The 19,344-nt window shown below is 49.0% G+C and overlaps 1 protein-coding gene across 1 annotated transcript in view; it reads left to right on the top strand.

The window, feature by feature from the left end:
- The window catches only part of CACNA1B (calcium channel, voltage-dependent, N type, alpha 1B subunit), a 274,453-nt gene that overhangs the window by 73,217 nt on the left and 181,892 nt on the right, over positions 1 to 19,344 (top strand). The window contains exons 6-7 of the mRNA XM_011957386.1: positions 14,554 to 14,657; positions 18,572 to 18,687. Coding sequence (XP_011812776.1) covers positions 14,554 to 14,657; positions 18,572 to 18,687 — 220 coding nt within the window. The remainder of the gene's footprint in view (positions 1 to 14,553; positions 14,658 to 18,571; positions 18,688 to 19,344) is intronic.

The raw sequence follows: 19,344 nt of genomic DNA, 5'->3' as shown, positions 1-19,344 counted from the left end.
TCCTGTAATCTCAGCTATTCGGGAGGCTGAGGCAGGAGAATTGCTTGAACCCAGGAGGTGGAGGTTGTAGTGAGCCAAGATAGTGCCATTGCATTCCAGCCTGGGTGACAGAGCAAGACTCTGTCAAAAAGAAAAAGAAAAAGAAATGAAATACACGGCAACACAATAACAGTGGGGGACTTCAGTACTGCACTGACAGCACTAACAGGTCATGAAGGCAGAAAGTCAAGAAAGAAACAGTGAACATAAGCTATACGCTAGAACAAATGAACTTAACAGATATTTACAGAACATTCTAGCCAACAACCACAGAATATATATTCTATTCATTAGCGTGTGGAACTTTCTTTAAGATAGACCATATATGATAGGCCACAAAATGAGCCTCAATAAATTTAAGAAAATTGAAATTATATCAGGCACTTTCTGAGACCACAGTGGAATAAAACTGGATAACTCCAAAAAGAACCCTCAAAACCATGCAAATACATGGAAATTAAATAACCTGCTCCTGAATGATCATTGGGTAAAAAATGAAATCAAGAGGGAAATTTAAAAATTCTTCGAACTGAATGACAGTAGTGACACAACCTACCAAAACCTCTGGGATACAACAAAGGCAGCGGTAAGAGGAAAGTTCATAGCCCCAAACAACTAGATCGAAAAGCCTGAATGAACGCAAACAGACAATCTAAGGTCACACTTCAGGGAACTAAAGAAACAAGAACAAATCAAACCCAAACCCAGCAGAAGAAAGGAGATAACCAAGATCAGAGCAGAACTAAATGAAACTTAAACAAACAAACAAAAATAAATAAAAGATAAATGAAACAAAAACTTAGTTCTTTGATAAGATAAAATCTATAGCCCGTTAGCAAGTTTAACCAAGAAAAAAAGAGAGAAAATTCAAAGAAGCTCAGCTAGAAACAAAATGGGAGATATTACAATTGACATCACAGAAATACAAAAGATTTTTCAAGGCTACTTACAATACCTTTACCCATGTAAACTAGAAAACTTAGGGGAGATGTTTAAATTCCTGGAAAGATACAACTCTCCTAGCTTAAATCGGGGCAATTAGATACCCTGAACAGACCAATAACAAGCAATGAGATTGAAATGGTAATAAAAAATTACCAACCAACAAAGTCCAGGACCAGATGGATTCACAGGATAGTTCTATCAGATATTGAAAGAGAATTGGTACCAGTCCTGTCGACACTATTCCACAAGATAGACAAAGAGGGAATCCTCCCTAAATCATTCTATGAAGCCAGTATCACCCTAATACCAAAACCAGGAAAGGACATAACCAAAAAAGGAAACTACAAACTAATATCCCTGATGAACATAGACACGGAAATCCTCAACGAAATACTAGCTAACCGAATACAACAGCATATCAAAAAGATAATCCACCATGATCACATGGGTTTCGTACCAGGGATGCAGGGATGGTTTAACGTACTCAAGTCAATAAATGTGATACACCACATAAACAGAATTAAAGAGAAAAATCACATGATCATCTCAATAGACGTGGAAAAAACCTTTGACAAAGTTCAGCATCCTTTATGATTAAAAACCTCAGCAAAATTGGCATAAACACAGGACATACCTCATTGTAATAAAAGTTGTCTATGACAAACCCACAGCCAACATAATACAGAATGGGGAAAAGCTGAAAGCATTCCCTCTGAGAACTGGAACAAGACAAGGATGCCCACTCTCACCACTCCTCTTCAACATAGTAATGGAAGTCCTAACCAGAGCAATCAGACAAGAGAAAGAAAAGTCATCCAAATCGGGAAAGAGGAAGTCAGACTGTTGCAGTTTGTTTGCTGATATGATTGCTTACGTAGAAAACCCTAAAGACTCCTCCAGAAAGCTCCTAGAACTGATAAAAGAATTTAGCAGTTTCCAGATACAAAATTAATGTACACAAATCAGTAGCTCTTTTATATGCTAACAGTGACCAAGCTGAGAATGAAATCAAGAACTCAACCCCTCTTACAATAGCTGCAAAACAAACAGAAAACAGAAAACCAAATAACTTAGCAATATACCTAACCAAGGAGGTGAAAGACCTCTGCAAGGAAAACTACAAAACACTGCTATTCCATGCTCATGGATGGGTAGAATCAATACTGTGAAAACGACCATTCTGCCAAAAGCAGTCTACAAATTCAATGCAGTTCCCATCAAAATACCACCCTCATTCCTCTCAAATTTGGAGGCATCACATTACCCAACCTCAAACTATAATATAAGGCCATAGTCACCAAAACAGCATGGTACTGGTAGAACAATAGGCACACAGGCCAATAACAGAATAGAGAACCCAGAAATAAATCCAAATACAGCAAACAAAAAGATAAAAGTGGGGAAAGGACACCCTATTCAACAAATGATGTTGGGATAATTGGCAAGCCACATGTAGGAGAAAGAAACTGAAATCTCATCTCTTATAAAAAATCAACTCAAGATGGATCAAGGACTTATCTAAGTCCTGAAACTATAAAAATTCTAGAAGATAACATTGGAAAAACCTTTGCAGACATTGGCTTAGGCTAGGATTTAATGACCAAGAACCAAAAAAGCAAATGCAACAACAAAAAAGATAAATAGCTGGGACTTAATTATACCAAAGAGCTTTTGCACACCAAAAGAAACAGTCAGCAGAGTGAACCGACAACCTACAGAGTGGGAGAAAATCTTCGCAATCTATACATCTGACAAAGGACTAATATCTGGAATCCACAATGAACTCAAACAAATGAGCAAGAAAAAAAAAATCCTGTCAAAAAGCGGGCTAAGGACATGAATAGACAGTTCTCAAAAGAAGATGTACAAATGGCCAACAAACATGAAAAAATGCTCAACATCACTAATGATTAGGGGAATGCAAATCAAAACTACAATGTGTTACCACCTTATGCCTGCAAGAATGGCCATAATAAAAAAGTTAAAAAATAATAGATATTGGCGTGGATGTGGTGAACAGGGAACCGTTCTACACTGCTGGTGGGAATGTAAACTAGTACAACCAGTATGGAAAACCATGTGGAGATTCCTTAAAGAACTAAAAGTAAAACTACCATTTAATCCAGTAATTTCACTAGTGGGTATCTACCAAGAGGAAAACAAGTCATATGAAACAGATACTTGCACACGCATGTTTACAGCAGCACAATTTGCAATTGCAAAAATCTTGAACCAACCCAAATGCCCATCAATCAACTAGCGGATAAAGAAACTGTGATATATGTATATGTATTATATTATATATACACATTATATATATACACTATATATATATATATATATAAAAAATGGACTACCACTCAGCCATAAAATGGAATGAATTGCATTCACAGTGACCTTGATGAGATTGGGACTATTAATCTAAGTGAAGTAATTCAGGAATGGAAAACCAAACATCGTAAGTTCTCACTCATAAGTGGAAGCTAAGCTGTGAGGATACAAAGGCATGAGAATGACACAGTGGACTTTGGGAACTCAGGAGGAAAGGGTGGGAAGGGGCGAGAGATAAAAGACTACAAATTGGGCCGGGCGCGGTGGCTCAAGCCTGTAATCCCAGCACTTTGGGAGGCCGAGACGGGCGGATCACGAGGTCAGGAGATCGAGACCATCCTGGCTAACACGGTGAAACCCCGTCTCTACTAAAAAAATACAAAAAACTAGCTGGGCGAGGTGGCGGGCACCTGTAGTCCCAGCTACTTGGGAGGCTGAGGCAGGAGAATGGCGTGAACCCGGGAGGCGGAGCTTGTAGTGAGCTGAGATCCGGCCACACAGTACTCCATCCCGGGCTACAGAGTGAGACTCCGCCTCAAAAAAAAAAAAAAAAAAAAAGACTACAAATTGTGTGCAGCATACACTGTTTGAGTGATGGGTGCATGAAAATCTCGTAAATCACCACTAAAGAACTTACTCATGTAACAAAACACCACCTGTTCCCTAATAACCTATGGAAATAATTTTTTTTTAAAAAAGTACCTTATCTCCTGGCCTGATTTTGGGTTGCTTGTTAGTTCCCAGTGTGGGGAGCCTTTGAGTTTCAAACTTTTGTAAAGCCTGCTGAAATGGTCCCAGATTAAGTAGGTATTTCACTGAAGTGGCCGTTTCTAGATCAGTATTTAGATCATTAGTTAAAAATGGCCTTCTGTATAATATTTCATATGGGCTCATATTAATTTTTGCTCTGGGGAAATTATGGACTCTTACGAGAGCTGTGAACAGCAAGTTGACCCAAGTTTCTGATGTTTCCTGACATAGCTAACACCCGTTTTGGAGTTTGATTAGCTCTTTCCACTTTTCTAGAGCATTGAGGCCTCCATGCTGAATGTAAATAGTATTTGATTCTGAGAGCCTTAGCAACCCCTTGAACTGAGAGATAAAGAATGAGTCATTGTCACCTTGGAGGCTTTGAGATAACCCAAACTGGGGAAATACTTCTCGGAAGAACCCTCACAACTTCATTGGCCTTCTGTGTTTTGGTGTAGGGTAAGCTTCAATCCAGTCAGTAAAGGTATCTGTAACCTTCACGGACCTTGGGGGACTGAACAAAGGATGACAAACGCCAGAATAAAGATAAAGACAAAGAGTATATTTGGAAGGTGTCAGGGGGCTCCTTGCTTCTAGTGAACAAGGGCCCTGAGCTTTACACAGCCCTCTGTATTTGTTAGGCAAAAGAGATAGTGAGAAGAGGAGGGTGTGGTTGTCAGCAGGCAGTTTGATTCACAGCAGGCTTGCAAGACTGCATTCTTTGAACAATAGGCTCTAGATGTCCCAGTAGATAACCTCAATAAGCACGGCACCAGGGAGTTACTGCCCTCAGCAAACCTCCTGGTGGCAGGCACAGTCGTGAGTTTGCCCACATCCTGCTTTCATGGTAAACAGTTTGCTGTTTGATCATATTGCCTCCAGTGGAATACTGAGTTGGTCACGTCTTTCGGGCCTTCAGCTCCCTACAGGTATCTATTAATACTAACAAATCTTGTATCCTCTACAGGCTGGCATTGTCCTTATGGCCCTTTGGGTTTCCTTTGAGTGCTCTTTGGGCATTCAGGGCATTGCCAGTGATGGCTGTCATAATTTTCGCTTGCCATTTTTCTTTACTCTGTTCCCCGTTTACTTCCTTCATGATTGTTATACATCATGAAAGCAATATCAAGAAGCTGATTTTGATTAGTTTGTGGGCCCATCTGTAGCTTTTGGAGCTTACATCTAATGTCTGGGACAAATTGGATTAGTATATTTTTTTAAAGGCTTCCTCCAGCCTGCCATGAAACACGGCTGGATTTTCCTCCTTGCCCAGTATAACCTCCTTTACCTTGTCATAATTTACTTCCTTATTCTCTTTCTCTTCCTCCAAGGAGAGCCTCAAGAAACTTAGCCTGGTGGTTCATCCCCTTGGGTGTCCCAGTTAGGATCAGTAATGGAGACTGTGTCTGGGCCTAAGTGATTACCCTGAGGGTTTCAAGGAAATAAGTCATCTGCTTCCTGGTGGGTGGCCTCAAAGATTTGTTTCTTTCCCAAGGGGCTGCAATAGATTGCTAGAATGAATTGAACATCTCCCCTGAGAGCTCAAAGGCTAAGGTCAAAGTTTGGGACCCATCTCCAAATTCCTGGGGTTCTCAGAATAGCTTCCTAGCTCTTTCTTATGTTGTTTTATATCAGTTATAGAAAAGGGGGACTGCACTAGGACTGGCCCCTCAGCTCCTGCTACTTCCCTCGGGGTAGCAGGGCTGGAGGGGGAGTTGAATAGATTGTTCCTCTCCAAATGTGAGGAGGACTTAGCTGGACCCCCAAATTTTGCTCATGGGTTTGAACCCCAGGAGCACTTGGCAAGGAGTTATACAGGGGTGGTTGCACTTCCCTCTGAGAGACAGGTGGCCTTTGTAAGAGGGGGTCATCTACAGTATCTAGTTCTGCCTTAAAACCTTCCTTTTCAGGGCAGGCTCTAGGACTTTTGCAGATTGTTGGGTTTTGGTATGTGAAGACCTGTACGTATGGGATTTCTGACAATTTACCCTGCCTCTTGCAAAACAGGTCTAATTGCAGGATGGTGTTGTAATTAAGACTTCCAATGACCACCAATTATTCCTGGCTGTCCAGCTGATATTGGGGCTATACAGTATTATAGTAGAAAATCAGACGTTTTCTCCTTAGATTGTCAGAGTTCAATTGATTCCAGTGGTTGAGGATGCAGCCAAACAGGGAATCAGATGGAATGGATGGAGAGTTGCCCATAGTGGTCTGGAAGAGAGAAGAGGATTTTGAAAAGTGGAGGGCCTACTAGGTGACCCAGATTTTACCTGGGGTGGCCATGTGGTAAAACTCTGGGTCTTGTCTGGGGTTCCCAAGGCCATCCCCACCTCTGGGCATCCTCTTAGTTTGTCATATATGTCTGACCTTAGATGGGTGCCAGCACCACCTTGGAATGGTTCCCTTCATAATCAGTGGCCCACTATGAGTTTCCTTTTGTCCCTGACTGAAGGCCTTGACTTCTAGCATCCTTTTAATTTGATAAAGCCACACTTTTTCTTTTAACTTCAGCCAATATATTCATACACAGAATCTCTTTTACAATTAATTTTCATAAGCCTACAACTTGTTCAAACCTTTGGATTTTTCCTATGTCACTTAAAACAATCCTTTAACCCTCTAAACTTAGGCAATATAAATTACACAACATTTCTTGCATAATTTCACTTTCACAAATCTTTTTCACGACTTACCCAGACCATCTGCAGCATGCTTGGACGTTGTGACTTGTCCTATGCATCCCTCTTTTATTTCTTTACTTTTATTATTATTATCATATTCCAGGCTGGAGTGCAGTGATGCGATCTTGGCTCACCACAACCTCTGCCTTCCGGGTTCAAGTGATTCTCCTGCCTCAGCCTCCCAAGTAACTGGGACAACAGGTGCGCATCACCACGCCTGGCTAATTTTTTATATTTTTAGTAGAGACGGGGTTTCACCATATTGGCCAGACTGGTCTCGAACTCCTGACCTCGTGATCCACCTGCCTCGGCCTCCCAGAATGCTGGGATTACAGGTGTGAGCCACTGTGCCCAGCCATATCCCTCTTTTTTTTTTTTTTTTTTTTGAGACGGAGTCTTGCTTTGTCACCCAGGCTGGAGTGCAGTGGCGTGATCTCTGCTCACTGCAAGCTCTGCCTCCCGGGTTCATGCCATTCTCCTGCCTCAGTCTCCAAGTAGCTGGGACTACAGGCGCCTGCCACCACGCCCAGCTAATTTTTTGTATTTTTAGTAGAGAACAGGGTTTCACTGTGTTAGCCAGGATGGTCTTGATATCCTGACCTCGTGATCTGCCCGCCTCAGCCCCTCAAAGTGCTGGGATTACAGGCGTGAGCCACCGCGCCCGGCCCATATCCCTTTTTTAAAACAACAGTCATTTTACTTTAGGACAAGAATTTACCATACAAGACCCCTTTTTACGTAATATAAAATCTCTTTTATTTATAAAAACCACCTTTGCATAGCTAGGGTGCTAAGTGGGTTTCTTTTGCCCTTAGCCAGTTGAATAGATCAAGTAAGATAAGGGAGGTCAAAATGCCTACGAGACATTATCTTTTGTCTTTACTAGCTAACTCTACAGGAGAATTTAGCATAGGAAAAGAGGGTTTACGTTCCCTGAAACATGTGTGAATTCCCCCTTGACAAGCTGCCACTGCCAATTGTGTCACACATAGGGATCAGGGAGTATAACCAGGAACGACAGAAGAGCCCTACCCCCTTCCAGGCAGGGCAGCTATCCCTATCATTCCTTGGCCTTCAGGTAACACTGGAGAGTGGCCCCAGCCAGTTGCCCTCAGTTACTGGGGAGCTACAAGGAAATGACTGCTGAAAGACTGAAAAAAAGGAAAAGGAAAAGGACTCAGGTCCCTCATGTGAACCAGGCAGTGGTGGTTAGGTGCTTCCACATGGATACCTTTCAGTCTCTCCGTAGAGTGGCCCCAGCCAGAGACCTGCAGTTGCCTCCATGCTTAGGTGCTCTCTGTCAAGGGTCCTGAGTTGGAAAGAGAGATAGAAAATGCTTCCCCTGTATGGAGCAGAGAGGAAAAGGGAAAATTAGAAGAAAAATAAATCCCAAACTTTGGGCTTGCCTCCTGGCTGGCTTGCCAAAATATGTTACCAGGGGAGGGTCTTGACTATGAGTCATCCAGGTTCTTGGCATTTTGTACAGAGAATTGGACAAAATGAACAAAACAACAAAAGAAGCAACAAAAGCACAGACTTGTTGAAAGTACGCTCCACAGAGTGGGACTGGGTTCAAGCAAGTGGCTCAAGAGTGTTAGTTACTGAATTTTCTGGGGTTTAAATACTCTCTAGAAGTTTCCCATTGGTTACTTGGTTATACTCTATGTAAATGAAGACTGGGCCTGCTACCAGTCTGATTGGTTGCAGGAGGTGACCAATCAAAGGCTGAAGTAGAAGTTATAAAGTTAAACCCTATACTAATGAAGACTTGGCCCATGACCAGCCTGATGGGTTGTGGGAGGTGACTGATCAGAGGTACTTTCCATTTTTTCATCTGTGACACAGTGGAAGTGGGGCAGGGTGCAAAGGGAGTAGCCTCTGTTCTTTTGTTACTTGGGTGTGGAGTGGGGTTTTCCTTTTGATTCATTTCTAGGAAGTCAGCACAAACCAGCCTTAGGTTCCCGGCCTCCAGACCCTATTTCTCTGCCTCAATAGTACTATAATCTTTGCTTCATCTGTCAAACATAATTTAGAAAACTCAAAAGGAGAAAGAAATCCAGTTACCTATATTTTTACAGTTTCCATTTTTCTTCCTTCCTAATAGTGATTCAATTTTTACATATTTCCTTTCTGTTTAGATAACTTTCATTTTTCATTTTTTTCTTAAGAGAGTTCTGCTGGTGACAAATTCTCCATTTCCCTAGTTTTTCATTTGAGAATATCTTGATTTCCCAAAAGATATTTTTGGTGGGTATAGGTGTGTGGGTTGACGGTTCTTTTCTTTCAGCACCTGAAAAATATTATGCCACTTCCTTCTGGCCTCCATGGCTTCTGATGAGAAACCGTTTGAATTGTTTTCCCCATATAGGTAAGGTATCATTTTTTTCTGCTGCGTTCAAGACTTTTTCTTTCTCTTTAGTTTTCCGAAGTTTGGCTATAATGTGTTTGTCTGGGGTTTGCTGAGCTTCTTAAATCTGTATGTTTGTGTCTCTTGCTAAAGTTGAGACGTTTTCAGCATTTGTTTTTTGTTTTTGAGATGGAGTTTCGCTCCGTCACCCAGGCTGGAGTGCAGTGGCGCAATCTCAGCTCACTGCAAACTCTGCCTTCTAGGCGCGAGCGATTTTCCTGCCTCAGGCTGTGGAGTAGCTGGGATTCCATGCGTGCACCACCATGCCTGGCTAACGTTTGTGTTTTTAGTAGAGACAGGGTTTCACCATGTTGACCAGGCCGGTCTCGCACTCCTGACCTCAGGTGACCTGCCTGTCTCAGCCTCCTGAAGTGCTGGGATTACAGGTGTGAGCCATCGCACCTGGCTGTATTTCTTTAAATACTGTTAGCTTTGTCCTTTTCCACCTGGCTTTGGTGCTCTGATGACATGAATGTTAGATCATTTGTTACAGTCCCATGGGTTTTTGAGGTTCACTTTTCTCTCTTTATCAGAATGGATAATTCTTTTCTTCTTTGTTCTCTTACTGTTCACTGATTCCTTCCACATCCCCTCCATTCTCTGGTTATGCATTTTCATTGAGATTTTTGATTTTTTTTTAGCTCTAAATTTTCCCTTTGGTCTGTAATCCAAAAAGTTTCGGAGACAAGTCTCAATCAATTCAGAATTTTATTTTGCCAAGGTTGAGGACATGCCCAGAATAAAAAAAAAAAAACACCTTTGGAGAAATGTGTTTGGTGTGTGTGTGGTGTGTGTTGTGTCTGGTGTGTGTGGTTTGCATGTGTGTGTGTGTGCTGTATGTGGTGTGTGTAGTATGTGTGGTGTATGTGGTGTGTGCCTGTATCTGGTGCATGTGGTATGTGTGGTGTGTGTGTGTGTGTGTGTGTGTGCATGGTGTGTGTGATGTGTGCACTTGTGTCCAGTGTGTGTATGTGGTGTATTTGTGTCTAGTGTGTGTGGTGTGTGTGTCTGATGTGTGTGGTGTACATGTGTTTGTGGTGTGTCTGTGTTTGGTCTATGTGGCATGCGTGTGTGTGGTGTGTGGTGTGTGTTTGGTGTTCAGTGTGTGTGTGTTGTGTGTGTGGTGTGTGTGGGTGTGTAGTATGTGTGTAGTGTGTGTGGTGTGTATGTCTGGTGTGTGCATGTGTGTGGTGGCTATGTGTGTGCTTGTGTGTCCAGTGTGTGTGTGGTGTATCTGATGTGTGTGGTGTGTTTTTGTCTGGCATGTGTGGTGTGTGTGTGGTGTGTGTGGGGGTGTGTGGGGATGTGGTTTGGGTGCATTTGTGTGTCTAGTGTGTGCATTTGCATGTCCTTTGTGGTGTGTGTGGTGTGTACAGTGTGTGTGTGTTTGGTGTTTGTGGTGTGTGCACTTGTGTGTCCAGTGTGTGTGTATGGTGTATGTGTGTCTGGTATGTGTGGTATGTGTGTGTGTAGTGTATGTATGCGTGTGTGTGGTGTGTGCTGTGTGTGTGTGGTGTGTGCACTTGCATGTCTTGTGTGTGCGGTGTATGTGTGTCTGGTGTGTGTGGTGTACGTATGGTGTGTGTGTAGTGTGTCTAGTGTGTGTGTGTGGTGGTGTGTGTGGTGTGCATGTGTGTGGTGTGTGGTGCATGTGTGTGTCTCGTGTGTGCACTTGCATGTCCTATGTGTGTGGTGTACATATGCTATGCATGTAGTGTGTGTAGTGTGTGTTTGGTGTTGGTGTGTGTGGTGGTGTTGTGTGTGGTGTGTGCGCTTGTGTGTCCAGTGTGTGTGTATGGTGTATGTGTGTCTGGTATGTGTGGTGTGTGTGTGTGTGGTGTATGTATGCATGTGTGTGGTGTGTGTGTGGTGTGTGGTGCCTGTGTCTAGTGTGTGTGCTTGTGTGTCCTGTGTGTGGTGTGTGTCTGGTGTGTGTGGTGTACATGTGTGTGTAGTGTGTGTATTGTGTGTTTGGTGTTGGTGGTGGTGTGTGGTGTTGGTGTGTGTGGTGTGTGTGCTTGTGTGTCCAGTGTGTGTGTATGGTGTATGCGTGTCTGGTATGTGTGGTGTTCATGTGTGTGTGGTGTATACATGTGTGTGTCATGTGTGGTGCATGTGTGTCTGGTGTGCGCGTGTGGGGTGTATACATGCGTGTGTCATGTGTGGTGCATGTGTGTGTGTCTGGTATGTGTGGTGTGTGTGGTGTATGCATGTGTGTGTCATGTGTGGTGCATGTGTATCTGGTGTATACATGCATGTGTCATGTGTGGTGCATGTGTGTGTCTGGTGTGTGTGTGTGGTGTATGCATGTGTGTGTCATGTGTGGTGCATATTGTGGTGTGTGTGTGTGTGTGTGGAGAGGGAGAGGGAGAGGGAGATTTATCATGATTAACTGGCTCATGTGATCACAGAGGCTGGCAGGTCCACATCTGTGGTTCTGCCTGGAGGGCTTGGGTGCTGTCCACATGTGGGAGAGCTGATGCTGCAGTTCCCGATGGCGGTGGCCAGCAGAGGTGAAATCCAGGGGCATCTGCTGGAGACTCTTCCTTTACCCAGGGGAGGCCCACCCACATCACAGAGAGCAGTGGGCTTTACTCTGTCGATTAAAGTGTTAATCTTATCTCAGAGCACCTTTGTAGAAGTATCTGCAAGATCCTGTCAGGTGTACTTGACCAGGTGTCTGAGTGCCCCGTGGCCCAGCTAAGTTGACACGAAATTTAACCATCACAGCATCTAAGAAATTTGTGCTCTGCCTGGTTCTTAGTATGACAAGTGAGTTGCATTTGAAAACTGGCCATTTTTGGCCTTACGGCTGGGACCTTGGATCTCAGTTAAGCATTCTGCGTTGGCTGTCAGGGAAGGAGGAGGGCTGCTGTCTTGTTGCAGGTGAGTGCAGAAGTCCAGGTTGCCCGCTTGGCCTCTGTTGGCTATGGTGGAGCATTCTCCTTCCTCCTGGGCAGAGGTGGCAGGTCTGGCTCCCCAGCATGCCTCAAGGGAATTTCCCTGGCTGGGAGGGTTAGAGGTGCCTTGTTCTTGTTCTCCACGTGGTTTCTGCACACTGTATGTGGGTGGGTGACTTCATGACTGCTGGATGGCGGTAAAAGTCCTGACTCCACAAGGCCCTTCTGATAGCTCCCTAGCAGCAGGGGATGCCCCTACTGCCTGTGTAAATGGAAGTCGAGGTGTCCTGGGTGGTCTTCATTAGTACCACGGAGGTGGGCTGGGGCTGGGGGGCCGTGATAACCACTGCTGAGGAGGAAAGTTCCACCTCCTACTTGGCTTTCTCTGACAGCATCCATGGAGGGCGAGGGGATTTGGATGCCTCACTGCAGTCTAGGTGCTCTTCTGGGTCTTTGCTGGAAGGGAGGGATGGAGACGGAGCCCATGTTTTTTGTGGTGTGTGCTAGGCTGCCTTGGTTAGGGAAAGCTGGCTTTTGCTGGTGCTTTTTTTTGTTGTCTGTGCCCCTTAGGCATTTCCAAGTTTTAAGCTTCATCAGCTCCAAATGTGGGATATAGGAGGCAAGAAGAAAATCCTGGCAACGCATCTTATATCCTGGGGTCTTAGCTAGTCTGCCCTGTTTTCTCCACTTTTCAGAGTCATTCTGTGTTTGCTTTATGAATAATTTTCAGTATGTTAATTCCACTTAGTGGGAACAATATGGCAGAGTATGTTGGCTCCATCTTCCCAGAAGTGGAAGTCCTGTTTTTTAAGATGAGAGGAATTAGGGCCAGTTGGCTACTGATGGGACCACTTCACTGGGGAGGGAAATTGTGGGAGCCGAGTACTTGAGCAGGTGAAAGGGGCTGAGGCTGCAGCAATGACATCTCCTTTTACTCAAGAAGGAAGGGTAGGCTTGCGGGAAGTTGGTGGCTTCGGTGGCCACCCAATCCACAGGTCTGAGTTGCATGTGAGTCTGGACAGAGGTGTGGTCTGGGACCATGAACTGCAGTTGGAGCTGGGGTTCTGAAAGTCAATTCTAGGTTCAGATCCAGGAATCTCGGGGGCCAACCTGGAATCAGTGTCCGAGGGTCAGGAACCACGAGCTTCAGTCCATGCAGGGGTGGAGGCTGCAAATCCGCCAGGCTGGCAGATACTGGAGGGCAGGAATGCCAACAGCAGCACCTGGAGATCAGTGCCCGCTGCAGGGCAGCGCCCAACTGTCCTCCTGCCTCTGTCTTGGTGGAGCCCCGTCCCATGTCTTGTGAACTGCCTCTGAGGAGAGGTGTCCAGGAACGGGACTAGGGGCTGCCTCCCTTGGCACCCACTGCCCTCCTGGCTTCTCTCCAGCACCAGACTCGCAGAAGAAAGAGCCCGTGTTTTCTGCGGTGTGTGCTAGGCTGCCTTGGTTACGGAGAGCTGGCCTGGCTTTTGCTGGTGCTTTCTCTACACCCCTTAGCCACATCCCCTGGGAATGCATAAAAACAAAACAACTATGGGATTAAATTGGGTTCAAAGGAGCGCACCCTTTTGTGGGCTGTGCTATAAAAAGCAAAAGATCTGGGAAAGAAGGTCCCTCTTTGCTTTCCGCTATTCAGATCACGCCTGAGTGCTGGGCGCTGTCTCAGGCCAGGCGTGTGGTGAGATTGAAAATGTGGATGGGGTCGGGCGCGGTGGCTCAAGCCTGTAATCCTAGCACTTTGGGAGGCCGAGACGGGCGGATCACGAGGTCAGGAGATCGAGACCATCCTGGCTAACACTGTGAAACCCCGTCTCTACTTAAAAATTACAAAAAACTAGCCGGGTGAGGTGGCGGGCACCTATAATCCCAGCTACTCGGGAGGCTGAGGCAGGAGAATGGCATAAACCCGGGAGGCAGAGCTTGCAGTGAGCTGAGATCCGGCCACTGCACCACTCCAGCCTGGGCGACAGAGCGAGACTCCGCCTCAAAAAAAAAAAAAAAAAGAAAATGCGGATGGGTCCACTGTTGCCTCTCAGCTGTGGGAGCTGCTGCAGACAGGTCTGATGTGGACTTGGGCCTGTGGGCCCCCTTCAGGAGGACATAGCTTTGGAACTGCCCAGGGATGTCTGGGAGGCAGGGAGGTGTATGGCAGAGGTTGTGTGCTCATGCCACCTCGGGGCATCCATACAGCCTTGGCTCACTGGGCCTACTGCTTGGCTTTGAGTGTTGCCAGGCGGTGGCTGGCAGCACAGAGTGTCCCGGGTCCTCTGGGAGCTGCAGTCCAGAGAGAACTCTGCCAGCAAGGGCATGTCTGCCTGTGGGTGCTGCCTGGACTCCAGCCCCATGCTTGAACTTCCGCCTGACTGGCCTCTCCATGGCCTGGACCCTACCAGGTGTATGCTTCTGAGAAGGAGGCCTGTTGGAGGCCGGGGGTGCTTCTGTGGCCGGGACTGTGTGTTTTGTCTGTCCTTCCTCATCTCCCTCTCCTTGCTTCCAGACAAACGATGCGGCCGGCAACACCTGGAACTGGCTCTACTTCATCCCTCTCATCATCATCGGCTCCTTCTTCATGCTCAACCTGGTGCTGGGTGTGCTATCGGGGTGAGAGACCATGTGGGGGATGTGCAGGTGCCCTCTGTGTTCTCAGCTGAGGGGTCAGCAGGGGCACACGTGACACTTGGGGTGGGGGCCTGGCCCGTGGGTGCCCTCTGTGGTGGTTGCTCCTGGTGTTCTGTGTTCTGGCAGCCCTTCCTTTGTGCCACCATCCTGACCTGTCCTTGATGAGCCCCTCAGCCCCTTACCTCTATCATACCCTTGGCCTTTCCGTGGTCTCTGCCATGGGGGAGCAGCTGCTGCTACTCATCTGGCCAGACAGGAGGTGTGGTCTGTGATGGGAGGTGTGGCCTGGGTAGATGGGAGGTGTGGTCTATGGGTAGATGGGAGGTGTGGTCTGGACTGGGAGATGTGATCTGTGATGGGAGGTGTGGTCTGTGATGGGAAGTGTGGCCTGAGGTGTGGTCTATGGGTAGATGGGAGGTGTGGTCTGTGATGGGAGGTGTGGCCTGGGTAGATGGGAGGTGTGGTCTATGGGTAGATGGGAGGTGTGGTCTGGAATGGGAGGTGTGATCTGTGATGGGAAGTGTGGTCTGGGATGGGAGGTGTGGTCTATGATGGGAGGTGTGGTCTATGATGGGAGGTGTGGTCTGGAATGGGAGGTGTGGTCTGTGATGGGAGGTGTGGTCTGGAATGGGAAGTGTGTTCTGTGGTGGGAGGTGTGGTCTCGAATGGGAGGTGTGGTCTGGAATGGGGGGTTGGTGTGGGTGGATAGGAGGTGTGGTCTATGGGTAGATGGGAGGTATGGTCTGGAATGGGAGGTGTGTTCTGTGATGGGACATGTGGTCTGGGATGGGAGGTGTAGTCTGTGATGGGAGCTGTGGCCTGGATAGAGAGGAGGTGTGGTCTATGGGTAGACGGGAAGTGTGGTCTGTGATGGGAAGTGTGGTCTATGATGGGAGGTGTGGCCTGGGTAGATGGGAGGTGTGGTCTATGGGTAGATAGGAGGTGAGTGTGGTCTGGAATGGGAGGTGTGGTCTGTAACCGGAGGTTGGTCTGTGATGGGAAGTGTAGTCTTGGTAGATGGAGGCGTGGTCCGGGACAGGGTTTCCGAGCAGCCTCTGTGGCCACAGAGAGCCCCTCTGTTACTGTGGTGAGGAATGACTGGGGGCACCGTGATCTCTGCACAGTCACCTCTGGGCTTGCTACCCTGGCCCTGACTGCTGGCGTGCACCTCCTCTCAGGTCACCTCTTTGTGCCAAGCTACTCCAGGGGAGGGTGAGAGAGAGGGCTCAGGGCTAGGGGTCCGTCCTGGAGAAGGTGGAGAAAGAGTCCTCTCTGGGAGTGGGATGTGGTAGGCGGGCATGGCCAGGTGGGCCTGTGGGCACACAGCACCTTCCTGTCCCACCCTGGGGCTGAGCGTGGAAGAGGTGCCATGTATGGGGCCTGACTGGGATTGGTATTTGGGGCTCCTGCCCTACCACAGAGGGAGGAGTTGTGCTAGGAAGGAGGCGGAGGGCATCAGGCCTGCCTGGCTTCCTGCTCCCACCTTGGCCTCAGCTCCCCTGTGAGGCTGGAGGAGTACATCTCCCCTCTGTCCTCCCTATGATCCCTGCTCAGGCCCGGGCTCCGAGCTGGGCTGGGGACAGAGCCTGGTGAACCTGGGAGTTGCTGCCATGCTCATCAGGACGGGAGCAGCCACAGAGTGGGGCGGCTGGAGCCGAGGCCTCTGGGCTCTGGAGGGAGATTGTGCCCTTGGTTTTGGCCCTGTCCTGTAAGGGGTGTGATTGTCACTAGCAGGCCTCTCCAAGAGCCTCCATGGGAACCAGCAAGCTCAGGGGATGGCAATAGAACTCCTAGCCTGGTGGGGTAGCCGGTGGAGGCTTGGGGCTTGGAGGAGGCACCAGGGGAGGGACATCTCAGCTGAGACCCAACTGGGGGACTAGAAATGAGCCAGGCTCAGGAAGGAGGAGGGTCTTCCAGGCAGAGAGCAGCTCGAGTGGAGGCACAGTGGACAGAGGGTTGTGGCCTGTGTGTAGCAGAGGTACTTGGAGCTGGAGTCAGAGGGTGTTGTGGGGAGAGGGCACAGGGGCTGGCAGGGAGCTGGCAGCAGCCAGGCTTGTGAGGTGCCTGGGCTGTGCTCGGAATGCTGCCTGGTGCCGAGGGCGCTGAGAACACTGCCTGGTGGGAAGCCTGGCAGGAGCATAGGTGGGTTCAAGGGGAGGCAGGAGGGCAGCCTGCTCAGGGCTTCCTGCTGCGTCCCTCTAGGGAATGTGCAGAACAGCCTGAGGGGCTGGAGGGGAGGCTCAAGGCAGGGCCTGCATGGTCCTTCCAGCTCCTTCCCCACTATGAGGATCTCAGCCTCTGGGGAGAATGGGATATGTGATGGTCCTCCAGTCAGCCCAGCTGAACCCTCCTTCAGGCCCACAGGCCCAGCAGAGGGCCCCCAAGCCAGGGACCAGTGCCCCCCATGTGGGTCCTGCACCCCGGGTGGCAGTGGTGAGAGGCCACCTTCCCAGCCTTGCTCTGTGGGAAAAGCCACAGCTCTGCCATGTCTGGACGAGAGCTGCAGAGGGAGCCAGCTTGGGGCCAACTCGGCCTCTCTCTCTCCATTTCCAGAGCTCCCATCCTCACCGCATCCCAGAGAAGCAGAACAGGTGGCCCCTGTCCTGCCCCTTCTCACCCAGTGAGGACAGAAGCTCAGGGAGGGCCGGCCCTGCTGCCGGCCACTGTGTGAGAAGCAGCTGCTCTGGGGAGGGGGCAGACTGCGGCGGGGAGCTGCTGCTGGTAGCTCTCAGATCAGTTCAAGCAGTGATGTCCTTGCCCTTCGCCTGTCCCCCAGGCCCTCTCATTCTCAGGGCATGGGATTGGCCTGGGTGGGGAGACCACAGTGGACCCTCCCTTCCTGTAGATTTGGGACTTGGGATGCCCAGATGGGAGGATGTACCTGGGCAGGCCCGGTCACCTTGCACTGCCTGGGCTGTAGCAGCTCAGTGCCTAGCAGACACTGGCCCTGCACCCGGGGTCAGTGGTGGTCAGAGCCAGGGACTGTTGCGCCGGGGCTGTGTATGCTGGGACTCATGCCTGCCACACCCACTTCACCAAGCCCAGAAGCTTTGTGTGTGTGTGTGTGTGTGTGTGAGAGAGAGAGAGAGAGACAGAGAGAGAGAGAGAGATAGAGAGAGAGAGAGAATGGCTTACTTCCGGCATTGTGAGCCTTAAAGCTTGACCGGGAGTCTGGGGCTAGGGTGAGGGTGCCGAGCTGGAAGGGCACATGTTCTCTGCTGGTCACCACGATGGCTGTAAAGGCTCAGGCGGGGCTGGGGTAAGATGTCGGGGGCCAGTGACAGAAGGTCTCCTCTCCTGCTCACTGTGAGCCTCAGAGGCTCGGTTGAGGAGCCTATGTGGACTCTGCGGTATTTTCCTTCCGCCTCTTGCCTGCCCCGACCCAGTCCCTTCTTCCCTGTCCCTGTCTGGTCCAGTCTGTCCCTCCTCCTTCCCACAGAGGCTTTGCATCTGAACCGACAGAGGAAGCAAAGTGAACGTTCTCCTCTGGAGAATTCTTGCCAGGACCTCTTTGGAGGACAGCAGATAACAGAGCCTGGCGCAGCGGGGAGGGAGGAAGCGCATGCGTAGGTTGCTCTAGGCAGGGGCTGTGAAATTGTCCCTGCTCTCTAACTGCCCCTCTGGGGACCAAGGCACTGTCCCTAAGTGCCACAGGAGTCTGAGGATGGAGGGCTACCTGGGCTGCTCATGGAGGCTCTCTGGGTGCACAGGGAGCTGCATGGTGCTATGGAGTGCTCAGGTTAGAAGAGGCCGGGGTGGCAGGGGCCTGCCTGAAGTGGCAGCCTGCAGCCTGCTTGTCCTGTCTCAGGCTTTCCCTGGTCCTTTTTGTCTCTGGGGCTGCACACCTGTGGGGCTTGCACTCACCTGATCTTGCTTTTCTGGCCCCTGCATGGTAGGGAGTTTGCCAAGGAGCGAGAGAGGGTGGAGAACCGCCGTGCCTTCCTGAAGCTGCGCCGGCAGCAGCAGATCGAGCGAGAGCTCAACGGGTACCTGGAGTGGATCTTCAAGGCGGGTGAGGGCCCGTGGGAGCCACTGCACTCCTGTCCGGCCACTGTTAGTTCTCTGTCCCCAGTTTTGCTCTGCTGCCAGCTCGGGTGCCCTGGCTGTCGGATAGAGCCTGAAGGGGCTTTGTAGTGAGTAGAATGAGAAGGGATTTCTCTCTAGCTTTCCCAGGGGCCTGGCACCAGGCAGCCCTATGGCTCTGAAGACAGTGGCCTTTTAAATGGAGGACTCTGCCGTGGCCCAGCCTAAAGCTGGTCTCTCCCCATTAGTCTCAGCCAAGTCCCGTCTGTGCCCTGACTCTGGGCTTTGTCAAGCCTGGACTCCCTCCCCTCGCCCCAGGCCAGCGCTCTTCCCTCCACATGGGGCATCCACTCCCACTTCCTAAGGTTTCCCAAGTGGCTCCTGAGAGATGAACTCGCTTGTGGCACAGCTGTTCTCAGGGAGATGACGTGTGGGTAGGGACGGGCAGACACAAGGCGACTGAGTCCTCTTCACAGGACACTGTCTGTCCCAGTAGAAAAAGCTCAGCTGTGGGCCCTGCTGGCATCTGGAAGCGTAAGAGCTGATAAGGCAGCCAGGTGCAGTGGCTCACGCCTGTAATCCCAGCACTTTGGGAGGCCGAGGTGGGCGGATCACCTGAGGTCAGAAGTTCGAGACCATCCTGGCC

This window comes from Colobus angolensis, unplaced genomic scaffold, assembly GCF_000951035.1.
Source record: "Colobus angolensis palliatus isolate OR3802 unplaced genomic scaffold, Cang.pa_1.0 Scaffold44, whole genome shotgun sequence".
Lineage (NCBI taxonomy): Eukaryota > Metazoa > Chordata > Mammalia > Primates > Cercopithecidae > Colobus > Colobus angolensis.
Note: the sequence above shows the minus strand (reverse complement) of the source record. Positions and strands in the feature narration are given on the sequence as shown.